This window comes from Dermacentor albipictus, chromosome 3, assembly GCF_038994185.2.
Source record: "Dermacentor albipictus isolate Rhodes 1998 colony chromosome 3, USDA_Dalb.pri_finalv2, whole genome shotgun sequence".
NCBI lineage: Eukaryota > Metazoa > Arthropoda > Arachnida > Ixodida > Ixodidae > Dermacentor > Dermacentor albipictus.
The window spans coordinates 81,072,996-81,098,720 of record NC_091823.1 but is presented as its reverse complement, the minus strand read 5'-3'; the positions used below and the strand labels follow the sequence as shown (position 1 = coordinate 81,098,720).

General features: G+C 46.9%; 1 protein-coding gene, 1 long non-coding RNA gene and 1 other non-coding gene across 3 annotated transcripts in view; 2 read left to right on the top strand and 1 right to left on the bottom strand.

Annotated features, from left to right (window-relative positions):
* Positions 1-25,725, top strand: part of LOC139057431 (uncharacterized) — a 327,910-nt gene that overhangs the window by 172,505 nt on the left and 129,680 nt on the right. The window lies entirely within an intron of this gene.
* Positions 13,381-14,689, bottom strand: LOC135898852 (very long chain fatty acid elongase 7-like). Its single transcript, XM_065428016.2, has one exon. It carries the CDS (start codon positions 14,396-14,398, stop codon positions 13,607-13,609), a length of 792 nt encoding a protein of 263 aa, XP_065284088.2. The 5' UTR covers positions 14,399-14,689; the 3' UTR covers positions 13,381-13,606.
* On the top strand, positions 16,436-16,510 carry TRNAS-GGA (transfer RNA serine (anticodon GGA)). Its single transcript has one exon. It is a non-coding gene; the product is annotated as a tRNA-Ser (tRNA).

Sequence of the window (25,725 nt, the reverse complement as noted above, 5' to 3'; positions counted from 1 at the left end):
ATATTTTGTTGTCATAGATGAATTCCGATGGGTGGTCCTTGACAATGATCCAACAGGCCAACAGTGTTACGTTCAAGAGCGTGGGGCTTAACAATCCGCTCTGCGACTCACAAATTTTGCTGGTTAGATGGTGGGATCATCCCATCCTTAGTAAGCACGAAGCAGTAGCTATCTTTTAAATTGCTGCGAATCCAGCGCAATGTACGGCCCATCGGTGCTCCCATCAGTGAAAGCACAGAGGATTCATTGGTGTGCTACATCATATGCGCGTTTGACATCAAGAAATATCGACATCGAATATCTTTTTATGCTCTTTTGATGTTGAACATATGTTACTAAGTCACCCACGTTATCGATGGAGCGTCATTCGCACTGTAGGCCTGCTGCTCCATGCGGATATACCTTATTGCGTTCTAAGTACCATACAAGACACCGTTAACACTATCCTTTCCAATAGTTTCCTTATGTAACTGGCGAGATCGATGGGAAGGTATGATGCAAAATCTAATTGAGATTTACAAGTCGCAAGGAAAGGTACTTGGCGGCTGGACTTCCACTCACAAAGAATAATTTCTTCGCGCCAGGATTTGTTGCATTTCTCCAACTGTATACTGCAGACGTCCTTGACGAGATTTCTAGGTTCCCTGTATGCGACTCCGCCAGACACAGGCGATGACGACTTCCTCCAAGTCTCGAGTGCAGCTTCAAGCTTCATAGAAAACATGAGAGCCATGCGACACCCATTGGATGCCGGAATATCAGGTGGTATTGATGTAGGCAGTGACGGTAGGCCAGCAATTCTTGCACATAATTTCTCATTAACGTCGTCCTTCATGCAGGGCAAGGACCTTAGAAAGGTAACCCTGTTGCGGAGACGACTGAAAGCCACGCAGAATTCTCCGTATTTGGAATAGAGGCGTGCGAGGATCCAAGGACTCGCAACGGGATTTCCACTTTTGAGATTATAGTGTACCCATCAATGCGGTGCGGGATTTTCCCTTTGAATGCGCCCCGCCTCCTTCTGAACTTGAATACATTTGGTGCACCTGTATCTTGTTGATGCTCATCGGCGAACCGCTTGAAGTCTTTCCAATTGACCTTCGGATTCTGCATACACAGGAGAGGTAGTAAACGGGAGCATAGACTCTCCTAGTATATTTCGAATCTGATCCTCCAGGAGCGACATTCCTCCTCCATGAGTGGAGGACGAATTCCAAGGGCGCACTTCAGGATGAACGAATTCGGGGGTGAGCGTTGAGGACGAACTTCGTCGTTGGTTTTGCCATTCAGCGTGCCTGTAGTGGTAGCGCCAAGCTGCGATACATATAAGCCGATTTCATTTTTCATTTTCATTTCATTTATTCAACCTTAAGGGCCGGAAGGCATTACATAAGGGAGGGTGGGGGGTGGGGGCGTGCATCAAAGTCGAACAGCTTCATAAGAAAGTTACATAATAAAGTGCACATCAGTTGTAATAGGTACATAAAAAGAAAATTTCAAAAAAGAAGACGGAACATATACACAGTACCAACAAGGCAATAAATAAATAGATGTGGTATTGATGTGGTTATGTTGGCATTATCAAAATCGTTTAGTTTTTCGCGAAATGTTTTGCGGTCACTGCACGAAACAATGTCATCCAGGAGTGCGTTCCAAAGTGTTATGGCATGGGGGAAGAATGAGCTGCTCATCGCCGTCGTCCGGCACTTTATCGCCGCCAAGGGGCGAGTATGAGATAAACGGGATGATGTTCTGAACGGGCGTTTTAAGAGGGCGTGTCCTGAATGGGTGAAGTAAAAGAAAGTGTGAAGAAGGCAAAGACAAGAAGTTACGTGCCGTGAAGCAAGCAATGGGAGAGACAAAGTTTGTTTTAAGGTGGTTACGCTGATATGTCTTGAATATTGTGACGTAATGAAGCGAGCAGCGCGGTTTTGTATGGCTTCTAAGTCATCGGCAAGATAAGCTTGTGAGGGATGCCAGATAGATGATGCGTACTCAAGTTTGGGTCGCACATACGTTAAATATGCTAGTTTTTTTTATTTCAGACGATGCAGATTTTAAGTTACGTCGTAAATACCCTAGTGTGCGTGAAGCTTCGCAACGAATTGTTTGGATATATATAGTTTCACCCATGAAAGTGATGGCGTCATATGAACTCCTAGATATTTGTAAGTACACGTGTGGTCAACAGGAACAGAGTTAATGCGATAAGTGTGGTGTACGGTGGTGTGTTTGCGAGTGAAAGATATTACCTTGCATTTAGTGAGGTAAGAGGCACGTGCCATTTTTCGTACCAAGAAGCGATAGTATCAAGGTCGTGTTGTAGGGCGATTGTGTCGTTAGATGTATGAAGGGGGTTATAAAGAACGCAATCATCTGCGAAAAGCCGCAGCTTCGTTGATATGTTAGCGAGAAGGTCATTTATGTAAGTCAAAAACAATAGAGGAGATAAACCTGCGCCTTGGGGAACCCCGGAAGTTACACTGGTAAGGGTTGACTGAAAATTGTTAGCATACGTAAACTGAACGCGTTCTGTTGAAAAATTTTCAATCCATTTGATAATCTCGGGGCGGATACCGAGAGAGGATAATTTTGCAAGGAGATGGTTGCAAGACACACGGTCAAAGGCCTTAGAAAAATGTAGAAAAAATGCATCTATTTGAAGGTGATCGTCCATGAGTAGTAGTAGGTCGTGGGTAAATTCGGCAAGTTGAGTTTCGCAAGACAAACATTTTCGAAAACCGTGTTGTAAAGGGTAAAAAAATTTGATTGATTCTAGGTAATCCATTAGGTTAGATGCTATAATGTGCTCAAGAAGCTTAGATGGGACACTGGTTAGAGAGATCGGACGGTAATTGGTAGGGTTATCGCGCCTTCCTGTTTTGAAAATGGGAATTACCTTCGCTTTTTTCCAATCGTCGGGAACGTTTCCTGTGTTTAAGGATTGATTAAATATAAGGTACAAAAATTTTGTAGAAAGAGTTATAGTACTTTTAAGTAATTTGGTGTAGCCAGCTGAGGATGATATCTTAAGAGAGCGAATTAGATTAGATATGCCAACCGGGTTTAGTTGCACTTTAGGCATTGTTTTTGCCGAGAAGCTAGGTAAAGGTTCCATAGTGCAGGGATTAGGGACGTGAAATACCGACGTGAAGAACTTATTTAGGGCTGCTGCGGAGTTATTAGGGCTTATTAATTCATCATCTGTGTCAACGAGATTTATTTCGTTAGGAAGGTTTAAGAACTTATCTGGTATCGAAACAGGTCAGAAAGAGAGAGAAGGAGTAACCGTTTAAAGATCTCAATCAGTGACAAAGAGTGCTTCTTACTTCACCCAAAGCGGGTGTCCTTCTCAGTTAAGGTAGTCATTGGCCTTTCCTGCTTCCCTGGCCCGGTTCACCAGCTTTTGCTCGTTTTCAAAGTCCGGGACCGTGAGCGTGGCCTCACACGACTGTTCACGGTCATTTTCTGTGTGACTGTATTCAGTTCTTCTTAATCCGGCTTTATTTTCTTGATTGTCGGGTTCTGCAGGACTAGGACACCCGATATCGCAATGTGGCGAAGGGTTTCCGGCACCCCGCCGGACCACGAAAGACCATACACTTTGTATACACTCACTCCTGCCTGGACTGCCAAGAGGCAGTTGGCAGTATGTAATAAATAAATAAATAAATAAATAAATAAATAAATAAATAAATAAATAAATAAATAAATAAATAAATAAATAAATAAATAAATAAATAAATAAATAAATAAATAAATAAATAAATAAATAAAATTCCATTCATTATAATGCCACGTACATAGGAATTGGTTTGCGAAATAAGAAAAGAAACTTGAATTTCATGACGCCACATTTATCTACCTGCTGTGAGATATCAACAAATATTCAGAAAACAAAATTTGCTCTTCTTTTCTTCAAGTGTTATTTGTAAACATATTCTCACAGAATGAATAAAAACAGTTTTGAGAGAATACTTTACCATTGTTAACTAGTTTTGAGAGGGTTTAATTTCACGACCTATGGCAACGGCTGCAGACGCCTCCCGTGCTCGCACACTTTGATGACGACGCTCCTACGATTCTTCATACCGACGCTAGTAATGTCGGCCTTGGCGCGGTGCTTGTACAGCGGCAGGACGGCACTGAAAGAGTGATTGCTTACGCCAGCAGGACGCATCAAGGACGGAGGCTAACTATTCCACTACAGAAAAAGAATGTCTCGCACTGGTGTGGACCGTCCTGAAATTTCGGTCATATTTGTATGGTCGGTGTTTCACCGTTTTCAGTGATCATCATGCACTTTGCTGGCTGGCTAATTTAAAAGATCCAGCTGGTCGGCTTGCGCGCTGGAGTCTTCGGCTCTAAGAGTTCGACTTCACGGTTGTCTACAAATCAGAGAAACGACACACCGACGCTGACTGCCTTTCTCGGTCTCCTGTTGAGACTGCAGCGCACGACGATGATGATGCGGCTTTTCTAGGCGTGGTAGATAGTGTCGCCATTTCACGCCACCAACGCGAGGACGCAGAACTGGTTCCTCTTTTCGATTCCTTGGAGGGAAAAACAAGCAGCATGCCGAGGTTATTCGCGAGGGGGCTGCCTTCGTTTTGCTTGCGCCACGACGTTCTCTATAAAAAAAAAACTTTTCATCTAGTGGCAGCAGCTACTTACTCGTCATTCCTGCATCTCTTCGCGACAAAGTCCTACATGCCTGTCACAACGAGCCGACCGCTGGTCATTTGGGTTACACCCGCACATTGGCAAGGATTAGGCTAAAGTACTATTGGCCGAGGCTTGCGTCGATCGTGAAACGTTACACACAGACATGTCTGGATTGCGAGCGCCGCAAAGCCCCACCCGGCAAACCAGCTGGACTGCTGCATCCTGTACAGATACCGCAAGCGCCGTTCGAACAAATTGGCATGGACCTGTTAGGTCCGTTTCCACTGTCTACTGCCGGAAATAGATGGATAATCGTCGTCACAGGTTACCTTACATGATACGCCGAAACAGGTGCTATTCAACGTGGAACAGCAGCCGAAGCAGCGCGATTTTTCATCGAAGCCGTCGTCCTAAGGCATGGCGCTCCCGCAGTGGTCATAACAGACAGAGGATCTGCGTTCACGGCTGCGCTTCTGGACATCGTCTTGCGATTAAGTGGTACCACTCACCGAAAGGCCACGGCTTATCATCCCCAAACCGATGGGCTGACAGAACGTTTGAATAAGACTCTGGCAGACATGATGAGTATGTACATCGAAGTCGAGCACTAGAGCTGGAACGATATTTTACCATACGTTACATTTGTGTATAATACGGCGCGCCAAGAGACAACACGCCTGACGCCTTTGAACTTCGTTTACGGCCGGGAAGTGACAACAATGTTGCACGCAATGCTGCCACGCGAGTGGGGTGACGAAGAGACTGGGTGCCGAGGAGTTTACACAACGCGCAGAGGAAGCCAGGCAGCTTGCGCGTTTTCGAATTCAAGAACAACAGGAATACGATGCCCGACACTACAATATTCGGCACAGACCCATCACATACAACGTCGGTGACCAGGTGGGGGTCTTGACTCCGATTCGTCGGCGGGGCTGTCTGAGAAGCTCCTGCGAAGATACTTCAGCCCGTATACAGTTCTGCGCCGCATCAGCGATGTGAATGATGAAGTGGTCCCCCACAGCCATAACTGCTCCAAACGCCGGCGGCATCTGCCCGAGGTTGTGCACGTGCTTCGTATGAAGCCATACTTTTCCTCATGACCTCAACTTTGCATCTTCTGTGCACAGCCTTCGGACGTTGGTGCATCGGGACGATGCCTCCTTTCCAAAGGAGGGGCAAATGCCACATCCTCTATGGCCGCCGAGGGTATGTGCCAGGCAATGAAAACGACGCTGAAGTAGCGCGCGAGTAACGTTGCGTTGACTGCGCTGATGATGATGATGACAAAATGTATTTATTAAGGGATGGCGCGAAGGCCTATAATGGGGAATAGGAAGGGGAGGGAGGAGGCGTACTCATAAAGTGCTTTTACGCGTCCTCGACACCGGCTTTCCCGTCTCCTACTAGGCTGTGACAATATATACAGGCTGAGTCAGAGTAGTTAAGATGGCTGACCATCAACAACACGCAGCAGCCAGCGTCTACGATCATCTTTGTCCTCTTTTCTTTCATCCTGCCGACGTATCTGCGGTGTATATATATACATATATATACACCGCAGATATATATATATATATATATATATATATATATATATATATATATATATATATATATATATATATATATATATAGAGAGAGAGAGAGAGGGAACACTGACAGCACAAGAATAGTCGAAGCTGGATGTTTCGCGGCGGTCCACAAGAGTAAGCGAGTTACTAGCGATAATTCATCGTTGCTACACGGTATTATAATGTATAGAACAGCTACGTTTCAAGCCTTGTGCACAGTAAGAAAAACTGTATTGGAACTGTGCACACCTGCGAGCGATTAGGGAGAAAATAATAAAATAACGACCGCGCCGAGGAACTTTACTGAGTCATAAATGTGACAAGCCGCTGCTTCAAAGTATTTTCCAAATAAATAACGAAAAGCACAACACGCTAATCCTGATTCAATTCATAAGCGGAAAGTTTGGATAGCTTGGAAAGCTGGCACCATATACGCTGCTCGCGCCGTTTGGACATGGCTTAATCACTCCTAAACCGCTTTTACATTTTCTCTGAAGCTGTGACCAAAGCTTGATGTAATCTACCCAGTCACCGTCTACAATATCTCCTGAAACAGTGGTTTGCTGAGCCGCATCAGTGTCATACACATCCATTGTAAACAGGGAAGCAACGGAGGCCATGGAGGAAGCTGAGGCAAGCAATGGACGCGTCACCACGTGATTAAATATGACAGCGCACACGGGATCGCCGTGAGAAAGGTGAATACAGAGCATTTTGTTAAGCAGAGTGGCTAACTACTACCGCGCACCACTGACGCCTTCAACGCAACATGCTTTCAGAGGCAGTATGCGCATACATACAAAGCAATTCGAATACATTCTATCTGCAAGAACCCTTTACTTCCACATTAACGTGCGCCCGTGGATACGCGAAGGCGAGCTTTCTGGCTCCTTTCTTTAGAGCGCAGCTCTTAGACGCCCATTCCTGGGTTGAGCGTCGGCGTCCCTCGGCGTAACCGCGCGAATGCGCTCGTGCCACAGCTCGAGCGTTCGTCATCGTCTTCTTCCGCAGCTGTCTCCGATGCCGCTCGCTCACAATGCTAGCGTTCCCATATTGCCCCTCCCTCTGCGAAGGGGTTGACGTTGCCAGTCGGTACGGCAATTTCGGTCTCAAATTCTTTGCCTCAATATATGGCGAAAAGAAACACGTATTTAGCTGCGCTCAAATTTCCCATTAGGGTGTATCGTATAATGGTTGGACACTTTTTTCTTTCCCCCACCCAGCCGGCGCCGCCGCTGCCTCGAATGGGTGGACGCGAGTGCCATCTGGCGGTGGTGCAAGGAACCCAGCGGCGCGTGCTCCGCTGTCATTGGTTGGCTTATTTGGTAAGAGAACAGCCAGGCCGCACCCACGGTCATGAAACGCGGCGGGATTCGCAAAGGAAGGAGGAGAACAAACAACTTTATTTAAAACACCAGTCAATGAACGCCAGGAGAGAAATGCTTCTCCCCCTTCGCCCCTAGCCGTCGACCGGAATACCTTGAGACACAGCAGCAACAAGGGCTTGACCGATGATGTCCTGCTGGACGTTGGGGTCTGGGCTGCGGAGCAGAGCCTCCCAGGATTCTAGGGTGCGCGAGCTATCATGCTTAGCCGGACATGTACACACCATGTGAACCAGATTTGCTGCCTCATCACAGAATTTGCACTTTGACCTGAATACTCCTGGATGCCACTTGCTGTAGAGGAGGGGGTTTGGAAAAAAAAGCCCCGCCTGTTTTTTCCTTCACATAACTCCATCTGTCTTACTCAGCGTTCTGTCCGCTCCCGGGTAAATTTGTCGATTTAGTCTATAGTGTGCTGTGATTTCCTGGTATGCGCGCATATCCTCTTTTCTGTTTATAGTTTCGGTGGTTTGGAAGCTTCCGGGGGTCGACCGGCAAGTGAGACCTCGGGCGACCGAATGAGCGTCCTCGTTCCGTCTATATCACTGGTGAGGTGGTGCCCAAACGAGCAGAACAAGCTGCCTGGGTCCTCCTTCCCTGTTTAATATACGGATGGCAGTCTCCGTCACCCTCCCCGATCCGTAATTTCTCACAGCGTTTTCGGAGTCACTGATGATTCCATTTACCCTTCTTTGGCTTAGGTCTAAGGCTATGGCTACTTCCTCAGCTTCAACCGTCTCGACGCCACTGAATGTGCAGCCCGCCACCGGTGTTCCATCTTCTGTAACCGCCACGGACGCGTGTGCCGCTTTGCTGTCATATTCTGCAGCGTCCGTATATAGGACGTCCTGTCGACCAGTGTACCTAGATTGTAATGCCTCTGCCCTGTCTTTACGTCTGCCGTCGTGAAAGGCAGGGTTCATGTTTCTGGGTAGCGTAGGTATATTTATCTTGTACCTGATCTGTCTGGGTATGTCTCTTGAACGCACTTGCTCCTGTTTGGGCTCGTACCCTAATTTCTCTAAAATTGTCCTCCCTGTTTTAGATCCAAGTAGCCTTTGGTGCTGCGCGGTAACGGCAGCCTCAATCAGTTCCTCGAGAGTGTTCGACACAACCAGCTTCATAAGTTTGTCGGTGGGCGTGTTCGGGGAGAGTCCGAGTGCGATCTTGACACTTTTCCTAATAATTATTTCCAGCTTGTTCCGTTCTACACAACTAAGTTTGAGGTAGGGTGCCACGTACGCTATCCTGCTTATTACAAAGGCTTGTGCTAGCCTCAGGGGATTCGCCTCCTTCATCCCAGCGTGCCTGTTCGCTATTCGTCTGATAAGACGACACGTTTGATTTGAACTGGCTTTAACCTAGCAAGCGCTTCATAATTCTTCCGGTGTGCCTGAATCCTCAGCCCGAGGACGCGGATACTGTCGACCGCGGGGATCTCGGCACCGTTGACGTACAGGTGAATGCCCGCTTCGCGCCTTTGGTGAAGCCGCCGTTTTCCGGGGGGGCATCAGGAGCAGCACTTACGACTTTTCGGCCGAACATTTAAGTCCTTTGGGTTTCAGGTACTCCTCGATGATGTCAATTGCGATTTGCAGGGAGCTTTCAATTTGCCCATCACTGCCCTTGTTTATCCATAGTGTTAAGTCAACCGCGTATATGGTGTGGTTTAGATTCTCAATTTCCCCCAACCGGTCGGGGAGTTTCAACATTGCAATGTTGAAGAGGGTAGGTGATAAAACCGAGCCCTGCGGCGTCCCACGTTATACACGTCAATGTTCTTTATAGATTCTTCCCCTATCGTGAGAGTGGCTTTCCTGTTGGTAAGAAAGTCCTTGATGTAATCGTACACTCTCTTCCCGCCATTCAGTGAGTTCAAATACTCCAAGATGGACACGTGCCTCACGTTGTCGAATGCCTTTACCACATCTAACCCCACGATCACTTTCGTGTCTCGCGTTTGCTTGTCTATAATTTGGTATTTGAGCTGCAGCATCACGTCGCATGCCGACAACTTTGGTCGAAAACCGATCATGGTGTCCGGATACAGTCCATTTTCCTCCATGTACCTATTGAGCCGCGTCTGAACGACGGGCTGCATAAGCTTACCCACGCAGGAGGTGAGCGATATAGACCTGAGGTTCTCGAGGCCCAGTTTTTTACCCGGCTTGGAATGAAAATGAGGTTGGCGAGTTTCCACTCCTGCGGTATAGTTCCCTTCTCCCAGCACTCCTGCATGTAAGTTGCGAGGTTGGTGATTGAGCTGTCGTCTAAATTACGGAGCATTTTGTTGCTTACTCTGCACGGCCCTGCCGCTGACTTAGTCCTTAGCCGAATAATCTCCACTCTGACCTCAGCCAGGGTGATCGGGGCGTCTAATTCCGAATTCTCTCCCCCTCCGTAGTCCGGGAGGGTTTCAAGTCCGGCGGGATGGATGTACCCATTCCTAACTTCTTCTAAGAGTTCCTTCTTAGTGCCATCAAATTGATGCGCCATTCGTTCCAGCTGTTGTTTGGACGCTGACTTTGTGCTATCCGGATCTAAGAGGTGGCGCAGTCACCACGTCCCCGCGGTACTCATATTCCTCTCCATCTGATCGCAGACGTTCCCCCAATTTTGCTTCGTGAGCGTGATTGCGTGCTCTTCAATTTCCTTGTTTAAAGCCGCTATCTGTTTCCTGATCTTTCGATCCCATCTCTTCTGTCGAAGTCGGTCCTCCAGCCTTTTCTTTTTCCTCCAGAGGTTAACTAATCTCCTGTCTACCGCTTCGTTGTCCCCCTCAGTTTCCCCCGCTTCGGGGGCCTCTTTAACAGTGCGCACTACGCCATCGCTCCACTCCGCAATATTAGAGATGGGAGCCAGGTCTTCCCTGTGTGCCCTGAAAAAGTCCCAATTTACGGCTTCTCCCCCCCCCCCCTTTTCGGGGAGGTTTTCGGGCCTCCTTCTACCACCACTTCTATGATCTTGTGATCGCTGCCCAAGTCTTCGTTTGTATTGCCCCACGTGGCTTTAGTGCCGCTCCCCGTCAAGGTGAGGTCGGGTGTCGTATCACACGCGACACTATTTCCCTTCCTCGTAGGCTGCGTCGGGTCGGTTATTAAATCCAGATTATGAGTTTGTATGTCGTCCCACAATTTCCTACCTTTGATCGAAGTCTGATTATATCCCCATGCCGCGTGGCGAGCGTTAAAGTCCCCCACGATCAACAGCGGGTTGTTCTTAATTTTACGTCGCGTCGTCACGAAGAGATCCCCGAAGTCGCGTTTTCTTTGTCTGGGAGAGCTGTAGATATTTAATACAAACAGGCTACCGTCTCTCTTTCTTCGCGGTATCAGTTCTACGACGACGTGGTCGATTTGTGCACTCCCGGTGTCATGCTGCACCGCTGTGACGTTTCGCCTGATTAGGGTGGCCACCTGCGTGCTTTCGCCTTCGCCTACATAGGATTTATACCCCGACAATTTTGCCTTTCTGCCGCATTCCTGTAGTGCTATTAGCTCCGGTCGATCTCCGTTCCTCAGGAATTCCTGTAGGACCACACGCTTGCACGTGAAGCCTCTACAGTTCCATTGCCAAACGGTGTTCTTACTGGATCTGTGAGCCATGACTGCCAACTAGCTGAATAATCTGATTTCCTAATACTTGCTGGGTGAGCTGTTCATATGCCCGGTCCCTCTTCACAAATTCCGCCTTAAGTTCTTCAGTGAGTTTATTATCCCTCTGATGCAGTCGCTCTGTGAGATTGTTATCTCGCTGATGCAACTGCTATGTCAGATTTTGGAACATCCCCAACATGCGTTCCTCGAAGGCCTTGCGCCATTCATCGTCCTGACCTGATTTTGTCTCAAATTTTTGCTCCAGTTTCACTATTTTAATGTTTATCGCTGTCTCTATGCCCTTATCTATCATGGGCTTCTCCATTTCCTTCGCCCTCTTTTTTAGCAGGGGGCGGAGACGCTATCTGCTCCTCTGATCCTTCTATATTTGGCTTTTTCGACACTTGCGGTTCTTTTAACATGTGCTGCATTAGGCTTAAGGGCTATTTTAAGCTCCTCAATTTGCCTATTCATCGTGGTTAGCTGTTCTTTAAGCATGCGATTCTCTTCCTTAGTCTGAAACATTTCCTCATCGCGTTTATCCTGGGAGGCCCTGCCTGCTCAACCCACCTTTCTGTTCGGAGACGTGGATATCGCTGGATTGTTGACGACGGCGCTGTCGGAGGTCCCCGCATTCCCGGGCCCGGCCTTCTGTTGCTTCTGCCCTTCCTGCCGCTGCGGCAGTCGCGGAAAGGATATCGACTTCCCTCTGGACATGCTCCGCTGTCTTGACGGACTCCTGGATCTGCCTTGATTCTTTTCCCATCTGCTCCTTCCTACTTCGGCCTCCTTCACCTTACGCTCATCCTCCTCCAACCGCAGCTTGGCCTCCCATTGCCTCTTCTGTATCACATCCTTCCTGAAAGCTTCCTTGCATTTCCGGTCCGCCGTCAAATGACCTTTGCCGCACAACGTACACTTGGGCTCACAAACGTGATCCTCAGGTGGAGACGTCATTCCGCATCCCCGACATTGAACTTCGCTGACACATACGTCCGATCTGTGTCCTAGCTCACCACATTGGTGGCACACCTCGTAGCGTTTCTTGTAGAGCACACACTTCAGAGGTACGCAATAAGAGTACATCCACCTCGGCACTGTCTCGTTTTTGAAGGTGACGATTGCCGAGCTGGAGTTGCCCATCTTCCTGACGCCAGGTATTGGTGGGTTCCTCGGGTTACCGAAGACCTCTGTCAGTTCCTCTTTAATCAATCTCGGGTCGATTCCGTGCACCACATGCCGCCCGTTGTCTTCGTGCGGCGCAAGGTACACCGTGACATCGTAGTCCTTGTCTTCGATCGTGATAGACTTAATCTTGGTCACCTTCCAGACAGTATCCATGTCTGGGGTGCTGAAAATCAGGGTGCCTTGCTTGTCGTTAACAATACGCACGTCCTTTTCTTGTCCCTTAACCCACGGGATTTGCGCTGCCATGCGCACCGCCGCACGCAGCCTGGTAGTCGGAACTTTTGCGAGCGCCAGCCCGTTCTTCGGCCGAAGGATGATCTTGTAGTCGTTCGCCGGGAATTGCGGAAGGTGCGACGCAATTGAAAGCTCCGCGATCTTCTGCCCCAGCTTCTTATAAGCGGCGTTCGCCGCTGCCGCCTTCTTGCCTTCCCTGAACGCAGTTCCGCGTTCCGTCCACTCGCCGTTGTTTTGGCTTTCTCGCCGTTCGCCTTTCGCAAGTTCCTGCAGCTCCTTGACATGTTTTCCCACTTTCGTGATTCAATCCGCTGTTCTCAATTCTTCGGGGGTAATTTCTGTACCCTCTACGGTCACCTCAATGGTCCTCGTGTCTCCACAGCGGAGTTCCGAAACGGGTGCCGGGGGCTTCGGCTGCCGCCGAGCCGCCGCGTTTGTTCAACGCTAACGTTACCCTTAGCTAGGTGGGAGACGCGGTCGACTTAAATGTGGCCGTAAAACATCCAAAAGTCCACTTACAGTCATAAAATTATATTCCAGGTGATCCTTGCGACTTCCGATAGGCGATCACATAACTTATTTCTATGAATCGGCAGTTTCCACCAGACAAAGAAACTTTCCACGAGCCGACTTGAACCACGTCCGCACTCTCTGGCCCCCTGGCGGCTTCTCTCCTCGCAAAGGAAAGCTTCGCTTTTAAGAGACATGCGAATTCATCAAATTTCACCAAAGAACAAGACCTAAACCAAGAAACTATATTTGGTATAACACAGCACACCAAGTGACTAGGTACAGAAACAATAATGTATGCAAAGATCATTCATATAAGCCCGTAACAGTATCTTTAACACACTTGCGAAAAGTCTCAGCCACTCTTTACTTTCAAAACAGCCCGAATAGCTGAAGTTCAAGAAGCTTAAAGCAAAAGAAACAGCTCGTTTGTTCACTGATGTAACGGTGCATGGACCTACAGATTTTTCCTGGAGTAAGCTTGAATGTAGAACACCACGAACCACACGAAGAACAGGATCGCTTCCGCCACCTCAAGCCACACGAAAAGGCCAACGTAGTTCCCCTTGGCAAACACCAAGCCCACGGCATGCGCGAACAGGAGGACAAACTGCGAGATCTGCATCATGGTCATATACTTCTTCCACCAGAGCAGACGCTTGTAGGCGGGACCAAGCGCCGCGAGGAAGTAGTACGAGTACATGAACACGTGCACAAACGTGTTCAGGCACGTGACGAACATCTCGTGGGACTGGGCGCCGTAGGTCACGTCTAGCCACATGTTCCACGCGACGATCACGTGGTGCACCACGTGCAGCGCGCTGACCTGGTGATTCTTCTTGCGCAGCACAAAGAACACGGTGTCGGCGAGCTCGGAGATCTTGAACATGTAAAACCACCAAGACAAGTGCACGATCTCGAGGTTGGCTGGAGAGTCGATCATGTCTAGGCCCTGCAGGAAGGTGTAGCCCAAGTCCCAGTAAGCGAGCTTCACGAAACGGCACACGAAGAACGCGCTGAGGAGGGTTGCTGACAGGTTGTAAAGGAGAATGCAGGCCTTCAGCTCGAACGGCTTGCGCCGGGACATCCAGCGTGGACCGGCCACCTTGACGAAGTACACGTACGCGGCCGTGATAACGAGGAGTGGCAGGGGATTGCCGGTCAACGGCCAACCTTCGGTCCGGTGGTCGCGCTTCGGCAGCCACACGCGGCTGGCGTCGTCAGAGAAGAAAAGCGTAGGCGAAGTCATTGCGGTCGACGTCGTGCGTAGGCCACGCCGAGCGAGAAAGAAGCTGGTTCCTGCAAGCACCGTTCCTCGATGAGAGTCCTGCAAGATCACAAAAGCACGCTGCTCACAGCTGGTCTGTCGTCTCCTGCAGCTTCACCACGACATGACCGAACGACGCATTCAGTAGTGCCACGTAAAACTAGCCGCTTTTCCTGGCTCTATAGCTGGCGCTACTGTGGCGGGAAAAGTAGACGATAAAGAAGTGAGAGCATATATAGCCACTGCAGCACGTGGTCCCCACTTTTATGAGCCGCTCGAGCGCCGGAAGAAGAAGAAGCGCAAGAACACGAGACCTCTAGCTTTCTCTCCAGACAGCCCGTCCCGCCTTCTTTCTTTATCCGAAACTAGGGTGAAAGACACGCGCGCGAGAGAGGCTGTCAGAGGCTACACTGTCGGCACTCTGCTAGTTCTGCGCAAGGCTCGATTGAGCGTAGCGGACGGAAGTGCGAGAGCTCGTGACAAGTGAGGAATTAAGAAAGAAGGTTTGATGGTCCTGTATTCAGAAACAAAAAAGCTGTCAAGGTGCGCGTCAGCCCATGGGGGAGGTGGCGGTCCCGCCGGTGAACAGAGCACAGTGACCGAGTTATTGTATTTCTACCTGTTTTCATGCTGGTATCGCTGTGGGAAATGTTTGAGCCTGTTGCTGCGGGACGGAAACGCCAGTTTAGCCTTGACAGGCAGGGGTAACTTTGGCTGTGACCTGGATTGTACACTTGACTGAAAGCCGTGAATAACGGGTTGTGCGAGCAAAAATAGAAATGAATTCAGAAGAGCTTACGTAGATCGTCAAGGAGAAAGATTCCGAAGATGGAAAAACAAATGATGGAAGTGTAAGCGCGACGCATCCACATAAACCTGTGTATGAGATATATAAAAGCGTTTACCTTTCCTTGGGAACTAACTACATTGTTTCGTGTTCTACCGTTATTGTGGGCTGACTCCGAAGATATCCCAGTCTGTTGCAATGGTAAACACCTTACGAGAGCACCACCGCGCAGTGGTGATACTGTTCATTACCCCAAGGGTGTCACGATGGTAAGGAAAGCGTTCTCGTATTCTTCTCTCGTGACAGCTAATGTTCGTAGACGCTGTCGTTGAGACGCTGCATCTCTCGTCAAAGACGTAGACGCAGTCGTTTGAGACGCTGCGCCTCTGGTCTGAGACTCCGCGGGGCTCCTTCAGAACTACTGCTTGAGGAGGTGGCACTCGAAGTACCGATTGGCTCCCGCTCCCCCGTGAAGGTAAGACCAGTGGTTTTAGCAGGTGTTGGTAACGCACAGTAGTTAAGGGTAGCGCCACTCATTGAACTTGGTGTCAACATAGTGCGCAAATAAGCACCACCAAAACACGCTAAACGCAAGTTTTAAAAGCAACCGGGGTTAGTTTTTTTTTTCAAGAATTTTTACAGTTAAGCTGCTAGCCTCTAATTGGTAGGGATTTTTCATGTCCGTGTGCATGGTTTTCCTCACACAGAACCAAACAGCAGCGGGAAGGCTTTGTGTTTGAGCTTTCGTGTAAAGGAATTAATGAGAAGAAAGCGGGTTAACCGAGGGGCCCTATATTTATAAGTCATATCATAAGAAGCCAACAAACACTGACACCAAGGAAAACATTGGAGAAACATCTTGTGCTTAATAAATAAAATAAAGAAGCGATAAGTTCCTGGAAATGAAAGTGGATTAAAAAAGAACTTGCCGCACGTGGGGAACAATCCCACAATGTCGAATTTGTCGACAACACGAAGCAAAGGCAAGTTTTTGACGTAGTAGTTCTGCGGAAACCCGCAAGGTGGAGACAAGTAATGAATAAAGGGAAAATCAGACAAGGATAATCAGATAAATCAGATAAAGGAAAAAGCTACGAACAGGTGGATGTCTGATTTTCCCTTTAGTCATTACTTGTCTCCACCTTGCGGGTTTCCGCAGAACTACTACATCAAACACTTGCCTTTGCTTCGTGTTGTCGACAAATTCGACTTCGCCCTGCCATCTGCTAGCCGCCTGGTTAGCTCAGATGGTAGAGCGGCTGCCCCGGAAAGGCGGTGGTCCCGGGTTCGAGTCCCGGACCAGGACAAATTTTTCTTCAACTGTGAGGCTTTTCTTCCGAGGAACCCGTATGTGTTTCCTTTGTAGCAATTGCTACGAACAGGTGGATGTCTGATTTTCCCTTTATTCATGATGATGATGACGACGACAAGGAATTGACCAGGAAGCTATTATAGGGTTGATATTTCGCATACGATTGTGGTTGAAAAAAAACGTAATTAATCAAATTACGTTTCAGTTACGTTTAAGTTAGAAAAAGAACTAGAATAGTTAAAGTAACATTCAACTATAATTAAGAACTCTCTGGCATTAGGCAAAGAAAAGCGTTGCTTGGATAAATAAGTTGTGACTTTACTGATGCCCGCAACTTTGTTTCTGTATGGTATAAAAATGTCTGCTGGGAAATAGAAAATATACGCACAGTCATTGGCGCTCTGAGATTCCCCATATCCATAGATTCCTATATGAGGAACAAAGCGCGCCGTCCATACCGTCTAGTTCATGCGCTCTGCACCAGATAGCGCTGCCTGCCAATGCCTAGTATCTAATGAAAATAGTGAAAGGACAGTTTTAATACAGGGCCGGAAACACCTCGGGTAAAATAATACAAATACCTTGGTGTATTGATAAACGAAGGTGATATATCATATATATCTGGAGGCACAGGAAAAAATAACAGTAGAGGGGAAGAGAAATGCGGCGGTAATGAAACACAGAGTGCTATGGGGATACAATAGGTACGAGGTGCTCCGGGGTATGTGGAAAGGTGTAATGGCTCCATGACTTTCATTTGGAAATGCGGTTGTTTCCTTGAAGTCAGGAGTACAATCAGGACATCATGGCAACCAAAGGTCTGTGGGACGCCTCGCTTTGGGCTATCACGCGAACACTACAAATAAAGCTGTGCAGGGTGATGTGAGCTGGGCAAGTTTTGAAGTGGGAGAAGCACAGGGTAAAATTGGTTTTGAACAATGACTTAGGAATATGGAAGGTAATAAATGGGTTGCTAGAGTGTTAATATATTTGTACAAGAAAAACAAGGATTCACAGTGGAGGAAAAGAACTAGGAGGCTTACCAGCAAATATGCGACCGGTATAATAAGTACCATGACAACAAAGAACGTCAAGCGCAAAGTAAAAAAGACTGAGAAAATCTCATGGATGGCGGCAGAAGAAAAGAAGCCTGCTGTGAGTACTACCTAAGAGGAAAAAACGAAATCAAGAGAGAAATATTTTATGATAACTCTAAGGGAAGCGCTTTACTTTTCGAAGCGAGATCAGCATGCCTTAAAACGCGTACTTGTAAAGCGAGGTACAAGAAGGAAGAAGCAGCATGTGCATGGTGCAGTAAAGCTACGGAAACGATGGAACATGTTTTATTAGAATGGGAAGCTATCTGCTCGGCAGTCAGTTTAGACTCCCGTGGCCTTCTGGAAGCACTTGGGTTCAGTGAGAGCAGGGGGAAAGCAAACGTGTCCGCTATAGAGATTAGGAAGAGGCGATTGGAAAATTGGTGGAAGAAAAGTAGGGAGATCACAAACAACGGAGACATGCAAAAACAGTTCCTATATAGTGGTTAAGAAAACTTGATGTTGGAAATTCCGCGCTTTCTTGTCGTTTTTGTTCGCTTCTTTTTTCCTTCTCTTTAAATATACGTAGGACATTAGGCAAAATAACAACAACAGCCTGGTGGTGCTACGCACTGCCCCGATTCAAAGGGGATGCTGATAGCATCCATAGATTCATCCATCCAGTCCCAGAGCAGACGACGCGACGACGCTGCTTGTGCACGCGTGCACGTGGGGACACATCTGGCGTTCGTGTTAGACTTGGAACCATAACATAAATTCGCAGATTCAGTTGACGCTTGAAGACGATGTGTACTAGAAGTAAGCAACACAAAACATGTTTTGGAAAGTAGGCCCTTCACCCAAAGGCGCCCTGCTGTGATTTGCAGCTCACAGTTTGAGGGCCTTTCATGACAGCAGGTTTATTTCGAGCACTCTAACCATGTCGTGTTTGTCCGTCGCCTTCATTGCAATATTTGTAAATAGTGGGCGAAAAAAAGCTTTTGTCAGCACCAATTTGAGTAAGTTATCTTGGTGCCCCGGCGTAGAGCACATCAAGGCTATGCACTCACGGAGTATTACAGTGGCATTATTCACAGACTTCTCCAAAGGGTGATTCATGTGCCTTGTTCTTCCGAGAAGAACTTGGATGAACTTCTCTAATGTGTGACTGCTAAAAGTTGTCAGATAGGTAGTTGAGTCCACCGCGGCCATGGTGCTTTATCAGCGAGTCCGAGGGCGTCGAGGCGTTGGCTTTGTTAAAAGGCTGGCGCACTCCTCACATTTGATCTTTTCTTGTACAGCTAGCTCTTGCCAGGTAGCCGCCGACCATGGGCAATGCTGCGACAACTGGAGTAGGAAGCAGAGCCTGTTCTCGGTTGAGTCGCTCTGTGAGCTCGCTACATGCTTTTGCAGGAAATTCCTCTCTGGTTCCCTACCTTGTGTTTTTCTGTTGCGGCAGCGTCAACAAGCAATAGTTGCCTTCTGCTACCATTAAGGTTGCTCGTACTCGACGCCGACGCAATTCCGGTCTTCTTAATACCTGAGAGAAGACCTCGGGTGTTCGTATGATCATTGCAGCTTGCTGAGTTCCTCGACCAGCCAAAAAACGACTCGATTGGGTCAGACGACATTTTCTTCGTTAAAACAAAATAAAAGCAGATGTCTTCAAGAATATATCGAATGCACTCAACATTTGAACGAGCAATTGCCATCCCCAGGCCTTTGTAAAACTCCTTGGTTAGATAGATAGATAGATAGATAGATAGATAGATAGATAGATAGATAGATAGATAGATAGATAGATAGATAGATAGATAGATAGATAGATAGATAGATAGATAGATAGATAGATAGATAGATAGATAGATAGATAGATAGATAGATAGATAGTTAGATAGATAGATAGATAGATAGATAGATAGATAGATAGATAGATAGATAGATAGATAGATAGATAGATAGATAGATAGATAGATAGATAGATAGATAGATAGATAGATAGATAGATAGATAGATAGATAGTACTTTTATTCATGTGAATTCTCGTACACCAAAAATCAGGCCTACCAAAGCCTCACTAAGGGCTTGAGAGGCAGCGCCTGGCAGACAGCGAACATTAGCAAAACAAAGGAAAATTGAGATGTTGCAACGAACTCGACAAACAAACAAAACAAAAAAAAGAAAAATTTAACAACTCAGAGAGACAGATATAGAAACATAACTATTTAAGAAACATAACTATATAACTATATAGAAACATAACTATATAGAAACATAACTAGTTAAGAAGTTCTTCGCCAGGCACTGGTTTCTAAGCTCGGCCAAGTAGTCGGGGAAGCTTATTTCAAGCCAGTTTAGCCGTTCATCGCTTATAGGTTCGAGCTGCTTGAAGTCGCCATTGTTCTGACGCATGTGCTGGGTACAATTGCTCACGTCCATGAGCATGAACCAGAGGTGCACGGTGTCACTAAATACAATTGTCGGTCTGATACCCACGAAACGTCGCGTGTGTGGCCCATTTGCTTTTGAAAGAGCACTGACACGACAGGAGGCAAAACATGAATTGCTCTTTTCATATTGATTTTCTTCAGTATTTGCGAGGAACACGTGTTTTGTCGTCAAAACTCTAACTCGCTTTACGGCTGCCTTGCTGCATTTTGTAGAGGCTCTTAAAGTCGTTCGCCCTTATTTCGCCGCCTTTCCCGGCGTCACGCGACAAAAACTGCGATCGCACGTTTTTGATAAAGTGGCAGTGATCGAATGCTAGAAAAATCTTTCGATTCAGTTGTCCAGGGTGCTCAGTGCATTGTCTGAGGCTTGAATTGCATAGAAATTGGAAGGCCAAGACATTGATTTTGTGGTTTTCGGTGACAATGCGCACGACGAAAAATCTTATGTCTTCAACTTCCTTGAGGACATGTCGCATATAAGCGCGTGCAGCTCGCGGCCACTGCAATTTTTTGTGAAAAAGTAGGTCAAGGGTATTTTGAACCAAAGTGAAAGGCTGTTGAGGACGAAGCACAGAAACGAGTTCGCCTCCACAGGTTCATTTGTTGTTTCTTTAGGAAAGCTCCCACCAAAGTCAGCTTCGCGGAAGAAAGCGACCCTTTGCTTGTGATAAAGTAGCCGCTGTTTCACGTGCATTTCGTCTACGATTAACGAGCACGCCCTGGCTTGCGATGAGGGGAGAGAAGTGAGCTCGGTTAACAGCGCTTGCTTCACGAGTTTCGTCATGCCAGCTTCTCCACATGATGGGCCATAAAACGCTCCAGAGTGCTTCGACTGGTCAGCCGGAGAATGCCTGTAGCGCTTATAAGCTCGTATGCGCGAGTGGAGAGGTTACACAAAACCACAGCATGGCGCACTATCAGATCAGACCACTTTGGTGTCTTCTTCCGGAAATTCGGAATTTGTTCTACTAATACTGACGCAGCCGAGTCTTTCTACTTCGCTTTTTCGACAAGTTAGAGGAATGCACGAACAAAGCACTCTTCCTTGAGCTTCTGTATTTCCAATTTGCAATTGTCGATGGTATTCTCGAACCGCCCAATACGCGCATGTGAGTCTCGTTCTTTGTATCTCAACTTTGGTTTGTCCTCTGTCGAAACCGAGAATTGTGAGTAAACCTGCACTGCTCTGTCCACCTGCACAGTCGCAGTGACGCAGCGCTCGCTGGCGCCATTTTTCACGGCTGGCAACGGTTCGGTAGCGGTGCAGTGCACGGGCGATGAACCGTCAAAGGCAACATCGACGACCGGACAATCGTTGAGCGCATGCGGACGCGACTCTATTGAGCAGTCACGAATGACTGCTCTTCGCTTCCGCAGTGGTGGGTTCATTAGCGCAGTGGCCTCACGCTTTTTCACTGATGCCTCGCTTCTCTCTATATTTTTTTTAGGAGACTGCAAGTACGCCGGATGTTCTTCGAAAATGGTAGGGACACCTTCTTTGTGAGTTTGCGAATTTTACAAGCTTCCTTGAAGTCACGCAAACTGAAGTGTCGGCTGCATACAGTTGAGTTGCACGACGTTGTATTCGGTCATGCTCAGTTCTCTCGACAAATGACTCTGAGCCATTTTGCGCGCAGTTCCGAATCGCTTGATATTTCATGGAACGATATTCCCAGCCTCCATTGATTGTTTTTGGATATGCCTGGCGCGCAGCAGTGCGGCATATTGTCGCACGCAGGACACCGCAACCGACTCCGCACTGCAGTTAGACAACTGAGTGGGCATAGAAAGAAAGGAAAGTAACATAAAGAAATGGCATGAACGATGTATCGTAAATCACTGATTTTATAGTAGCAAACCAATGTACATTCCAACGACGCCAACAACTAACACGTGATCCGGGAAAATCTAGTAAACAAACGGTCGCTTCATTTGTAAGCACTTGTCGTAAATTCTGCCATTCATTCCTGATATTTCACGTAAAAAAATATAAATAAGCCTACTGCTGTCTCAAAGCGCCCATTCTTACGTGCAGCCAGAACAACGCAAACAGCTCAACTCTTACTTGATTGGTCGGTTTATGTGGGTGCTTCGATGTCTCTCGACGTCTAGCTATGTCTGGTATGCCATAGCCTGTATGGGGCGCGTGCGTATCTCGCGGAGAGAGAGATTCTTGATTGGGGATGAAAGGTGGGGATAAGTGCAGCGCGGTAGCTGTCTTTCAATCGAGTACACCTAAACCGCTCTCCACAAGGGGGAAGGGAGAGAAATATGGGGTAGCAGCAGCAGCGACAACAGAGGCGCGTCACGGGGCAAAAGCCGTGGCCTAAATCGAGCAGGACGGGAGAGGGCACTAGACGGTCTCCGCTGCACCTTTTCACTGGCATTAAAAATATAGGAGGCTATGTCACATCTAAATATGCAGGCTATATTTATTTAGTTCGAATGTACAGCTTTACGTAACCTATATCCGCAGCTGTTTGGCCTAAAGCCTGTATTCATAGTAAACTCTTTAGAGGTAGCCCACTTTTCTATTTGAAAATGGTTCATTCATACTATATCTGTGCATCATGTGCATATTCGCTTCTTTTGTGTGCATCATCGTGCGTTGGCTTTTGGTCAGTGTAATAGGTTTCTAGAAGTTGTGGAGGTGTTTGGACGTTGTCCTGCTGAATCTATATGATTCAGCAGGACAACGTCGAAACAACTGCACGCCCATTTGATTTGACATTTTATTATAAAGTTTCCTTTTTCCTTGTACCAGTTTTGAAACTTAAGTGTTCTTCGAATTAACTTTTAAGCCATCATTAGTCTGGCAGCTGCTTCGTTAAAGACTGCTTGCTTTACAAGCTCGATGAGTCGTTTTGAAGACATTGGCATCCACCATTTTATCCAAAGCTTCTTCTAGAATTGGTGATTCCCTCTTCAGGGAGAAAAAAACGAAAGGAAGCGAGCTTAACCAGTTTACAGTATGGTTTGCTACCGTACACTAGGGGAGGGAGAAGCGGCAATACAAAAATTGGTAGCTTCGTTGCACATTCACTAAAACAAGTCCATAATGCGCACGGCCTTTTATAAGTTACAGTCTCGCTCAATGGGTGAGACGACGACAGCGATAGCAAGCACGCGATGCCTGTGCTGAGCGTAAAGGGCACTTCGCAGCTTACCAGGGGTCATAGGTATATATCACGTGACGGTGAGACCGTATGTGCCAGACAGCGTCGTTACCGCATGGAATATTTCGCTATCGAAAGCGCGACGCGCGCCAGACGCCCGCGCCGCCGGCAACGCGAGAGCACCTTCACGAAAGAATCACAAACGCGGTGATGACTCACCTTCATCTGTTCATTTGACATGAGAAGTGCATTAATTCACTAATATCTTCTTTTTAAAAGCCGCGTTCATGTATTTTTCTTTTTTTCGTATCTTGCTGCGATGTATCCTGTGTAACTTTATCTTGCTGCTATGCATTTCTTTGTGTTTTTTTTACTATTATGCTGTGTTTTTTCAGTTTATGCTTTGTTCACAAACTCACGCATATACGAGATATTTTTGCCCTTGTTAAATAGCCAGAGTGTTACTATGACTTTTACACTTTACGTTTTCGCTGTGTGCCTTGTACAGGGGGGCTCGGGCGTCCCTCAAGTGATTGAGTTCACTTCTTGCCCGGGCCTACCCGCATCGTTGATTTTTTGGCGATGTAAATAAACTTCAACTTCAACTTCAACTTCAACAAGCGCGCACATCAAACCGGGCATGGCGCTGCTCGACTTCAGTGATGCGGGCATCGTTGCACTATATGTGACTGTGTCCACAAACCGGAAAGCGCACGCTGGCCGCTGTCCTGACCGCTCGCCGAGGTGATCCCGCCAAGACGATGATGATGATATTTTGCATCCCCCTGGAGACGGATCGGTGACAAATATTCAGCCAGCCTGAGTTAACCAGGCATGCTGTACATGATTTTCATTCTAGCATTTTTGTATACATCTCCTTGATTTTTCTCCTCCTCAGAGCTACTGTACCTACATTGTATACATTGTACCGGTACCTTTGTCTGTAACGGATCCGGTCGTATCAATCTCGTTTCTGCTTTTTCCCCACCGATGCTCTATACGTCTCTGGCTTATCTCGACTGCTGACCGGTTGATGCTTCCTTCCACTTAAATCCAAGGGATTCTGGAAGGAGTAGATAACGTACACCTGCAGATGCACCAGATGAAGCGAGGACGGCAACATCATCGGGTGGCGTTCTCCGACCATTCCCTTAAGCTCTTACCGCCTCAAAAAACGGCAAACTCGCACCATCTCGCGCGAGTGCCACGGAGTTAGAGGTATGATGACTGCGTGAGGTATCGCCGAGGTCCGGCTCCTGTTCTGTATAAGGCTGGTGCATTGAAGGCAAGGGACCTGATTTTTTAGTGGTCTGGCTACTACTAGAAGACATGTTAATTTGCGAAATGCTCACTCTTACCTACCAGCATCACTTACGAAGTACAGCTGTCTCCTGAGAAGCAGTACATACACTGTTCGAACGCTTCAAAAAGAAAGGCCCATGAAATTTACTCGAAAAACGTGACTACGGATGAATTATCTGCCTAGATGGATATCACCTGCAAGAAAAACCCAATGAATCCATTCACTAATAAACTAAATAGAGTAATTAGGTTTTCCATGCCAAACTTTACAGCACGTGTTTATCTTGTCACAATGACGTGAAAGAGAGAACGACGACGGCTCCAAAGACTACGAAGGGTCGACACAGCCTGCAGCAACCGCAAGAATGTTTAAAAAGTTTTGTTCAAGGAGTTTCCAGATGATCTTTCAGACCAAGTAAACTATATTACTCAATTTCCGTGGATACCTTCCAGTTGGAAGCTCGATAAAATTATTCGGGGTTCTTAAAAATATCGGTGAAGCATTCGCTCGCTCTACATTATTCGACCAGTTGATCTAATTTCGAATTTGTCTTAATTAATAGAAAGGATTCTGAATGTTCGCTTTATGAAATTAGTAGAGGACAATTATGCACTCAGCCCTGGCCAAACTGGATTTATATCAGGCTGTTCCGTTTGGCACGTTCATGTGTACCTGAAAAGCTCGACAAAATTAGCACGATGCCAGAAGCAAATTTAGCTCCAATAACTACATATATCAAAAGCCGATGACAATGTATACCACGAAGTTTTATGGAATAGTTTAGCTGACCTTGATATGTCAAAATATATAGTAATATGGTTTCCTTTGTTTCTAACTGAGACAGCAGTTTATTGCGTTGTGAAAGGATTTTCTTCAAACAGACATTGACAGACGCGTGGGGTTCAACAAGGAGCTGTCACTTCACCTGTATTGTTTAACATAATGCTATGCTCTATGTCTTGTCACATTGGCATATGCACATATGTGTACGTAAATGACATTGCGTTTTTTTGTATCACGCAACAGCATGCAATCTTTATACAGTTGATTTAAAACATACCTGTGCGCCCCAGAAAACTATAGTTACGGAATAATCCCCCTTCCCTTAAGGTAAAAAAAAAAGCTCAATTACTCTATTTTCTTTAGGGGATCCAATGCATAAAAACCTTACCTGTCGCCTGCAGAATATACCTCAGCTGTAAAATACCTGGGCGCAGTGTATGATAACCAGCTTAGTTGGCGCATGCACATTGAATATATAAATTTAAAAATCTCAGTGCCCTTCCACTCTGTAAAGAAGGATG

Coding starts and splice junctions, on each gene's coding strand:
- LOC135898852 (XM_065428016.2), bottom strand. CDS start 14,398: ATGACTTCGCCTACGCTTTTCTTCTCTGACGACGCCAGCCGCGTGTGG.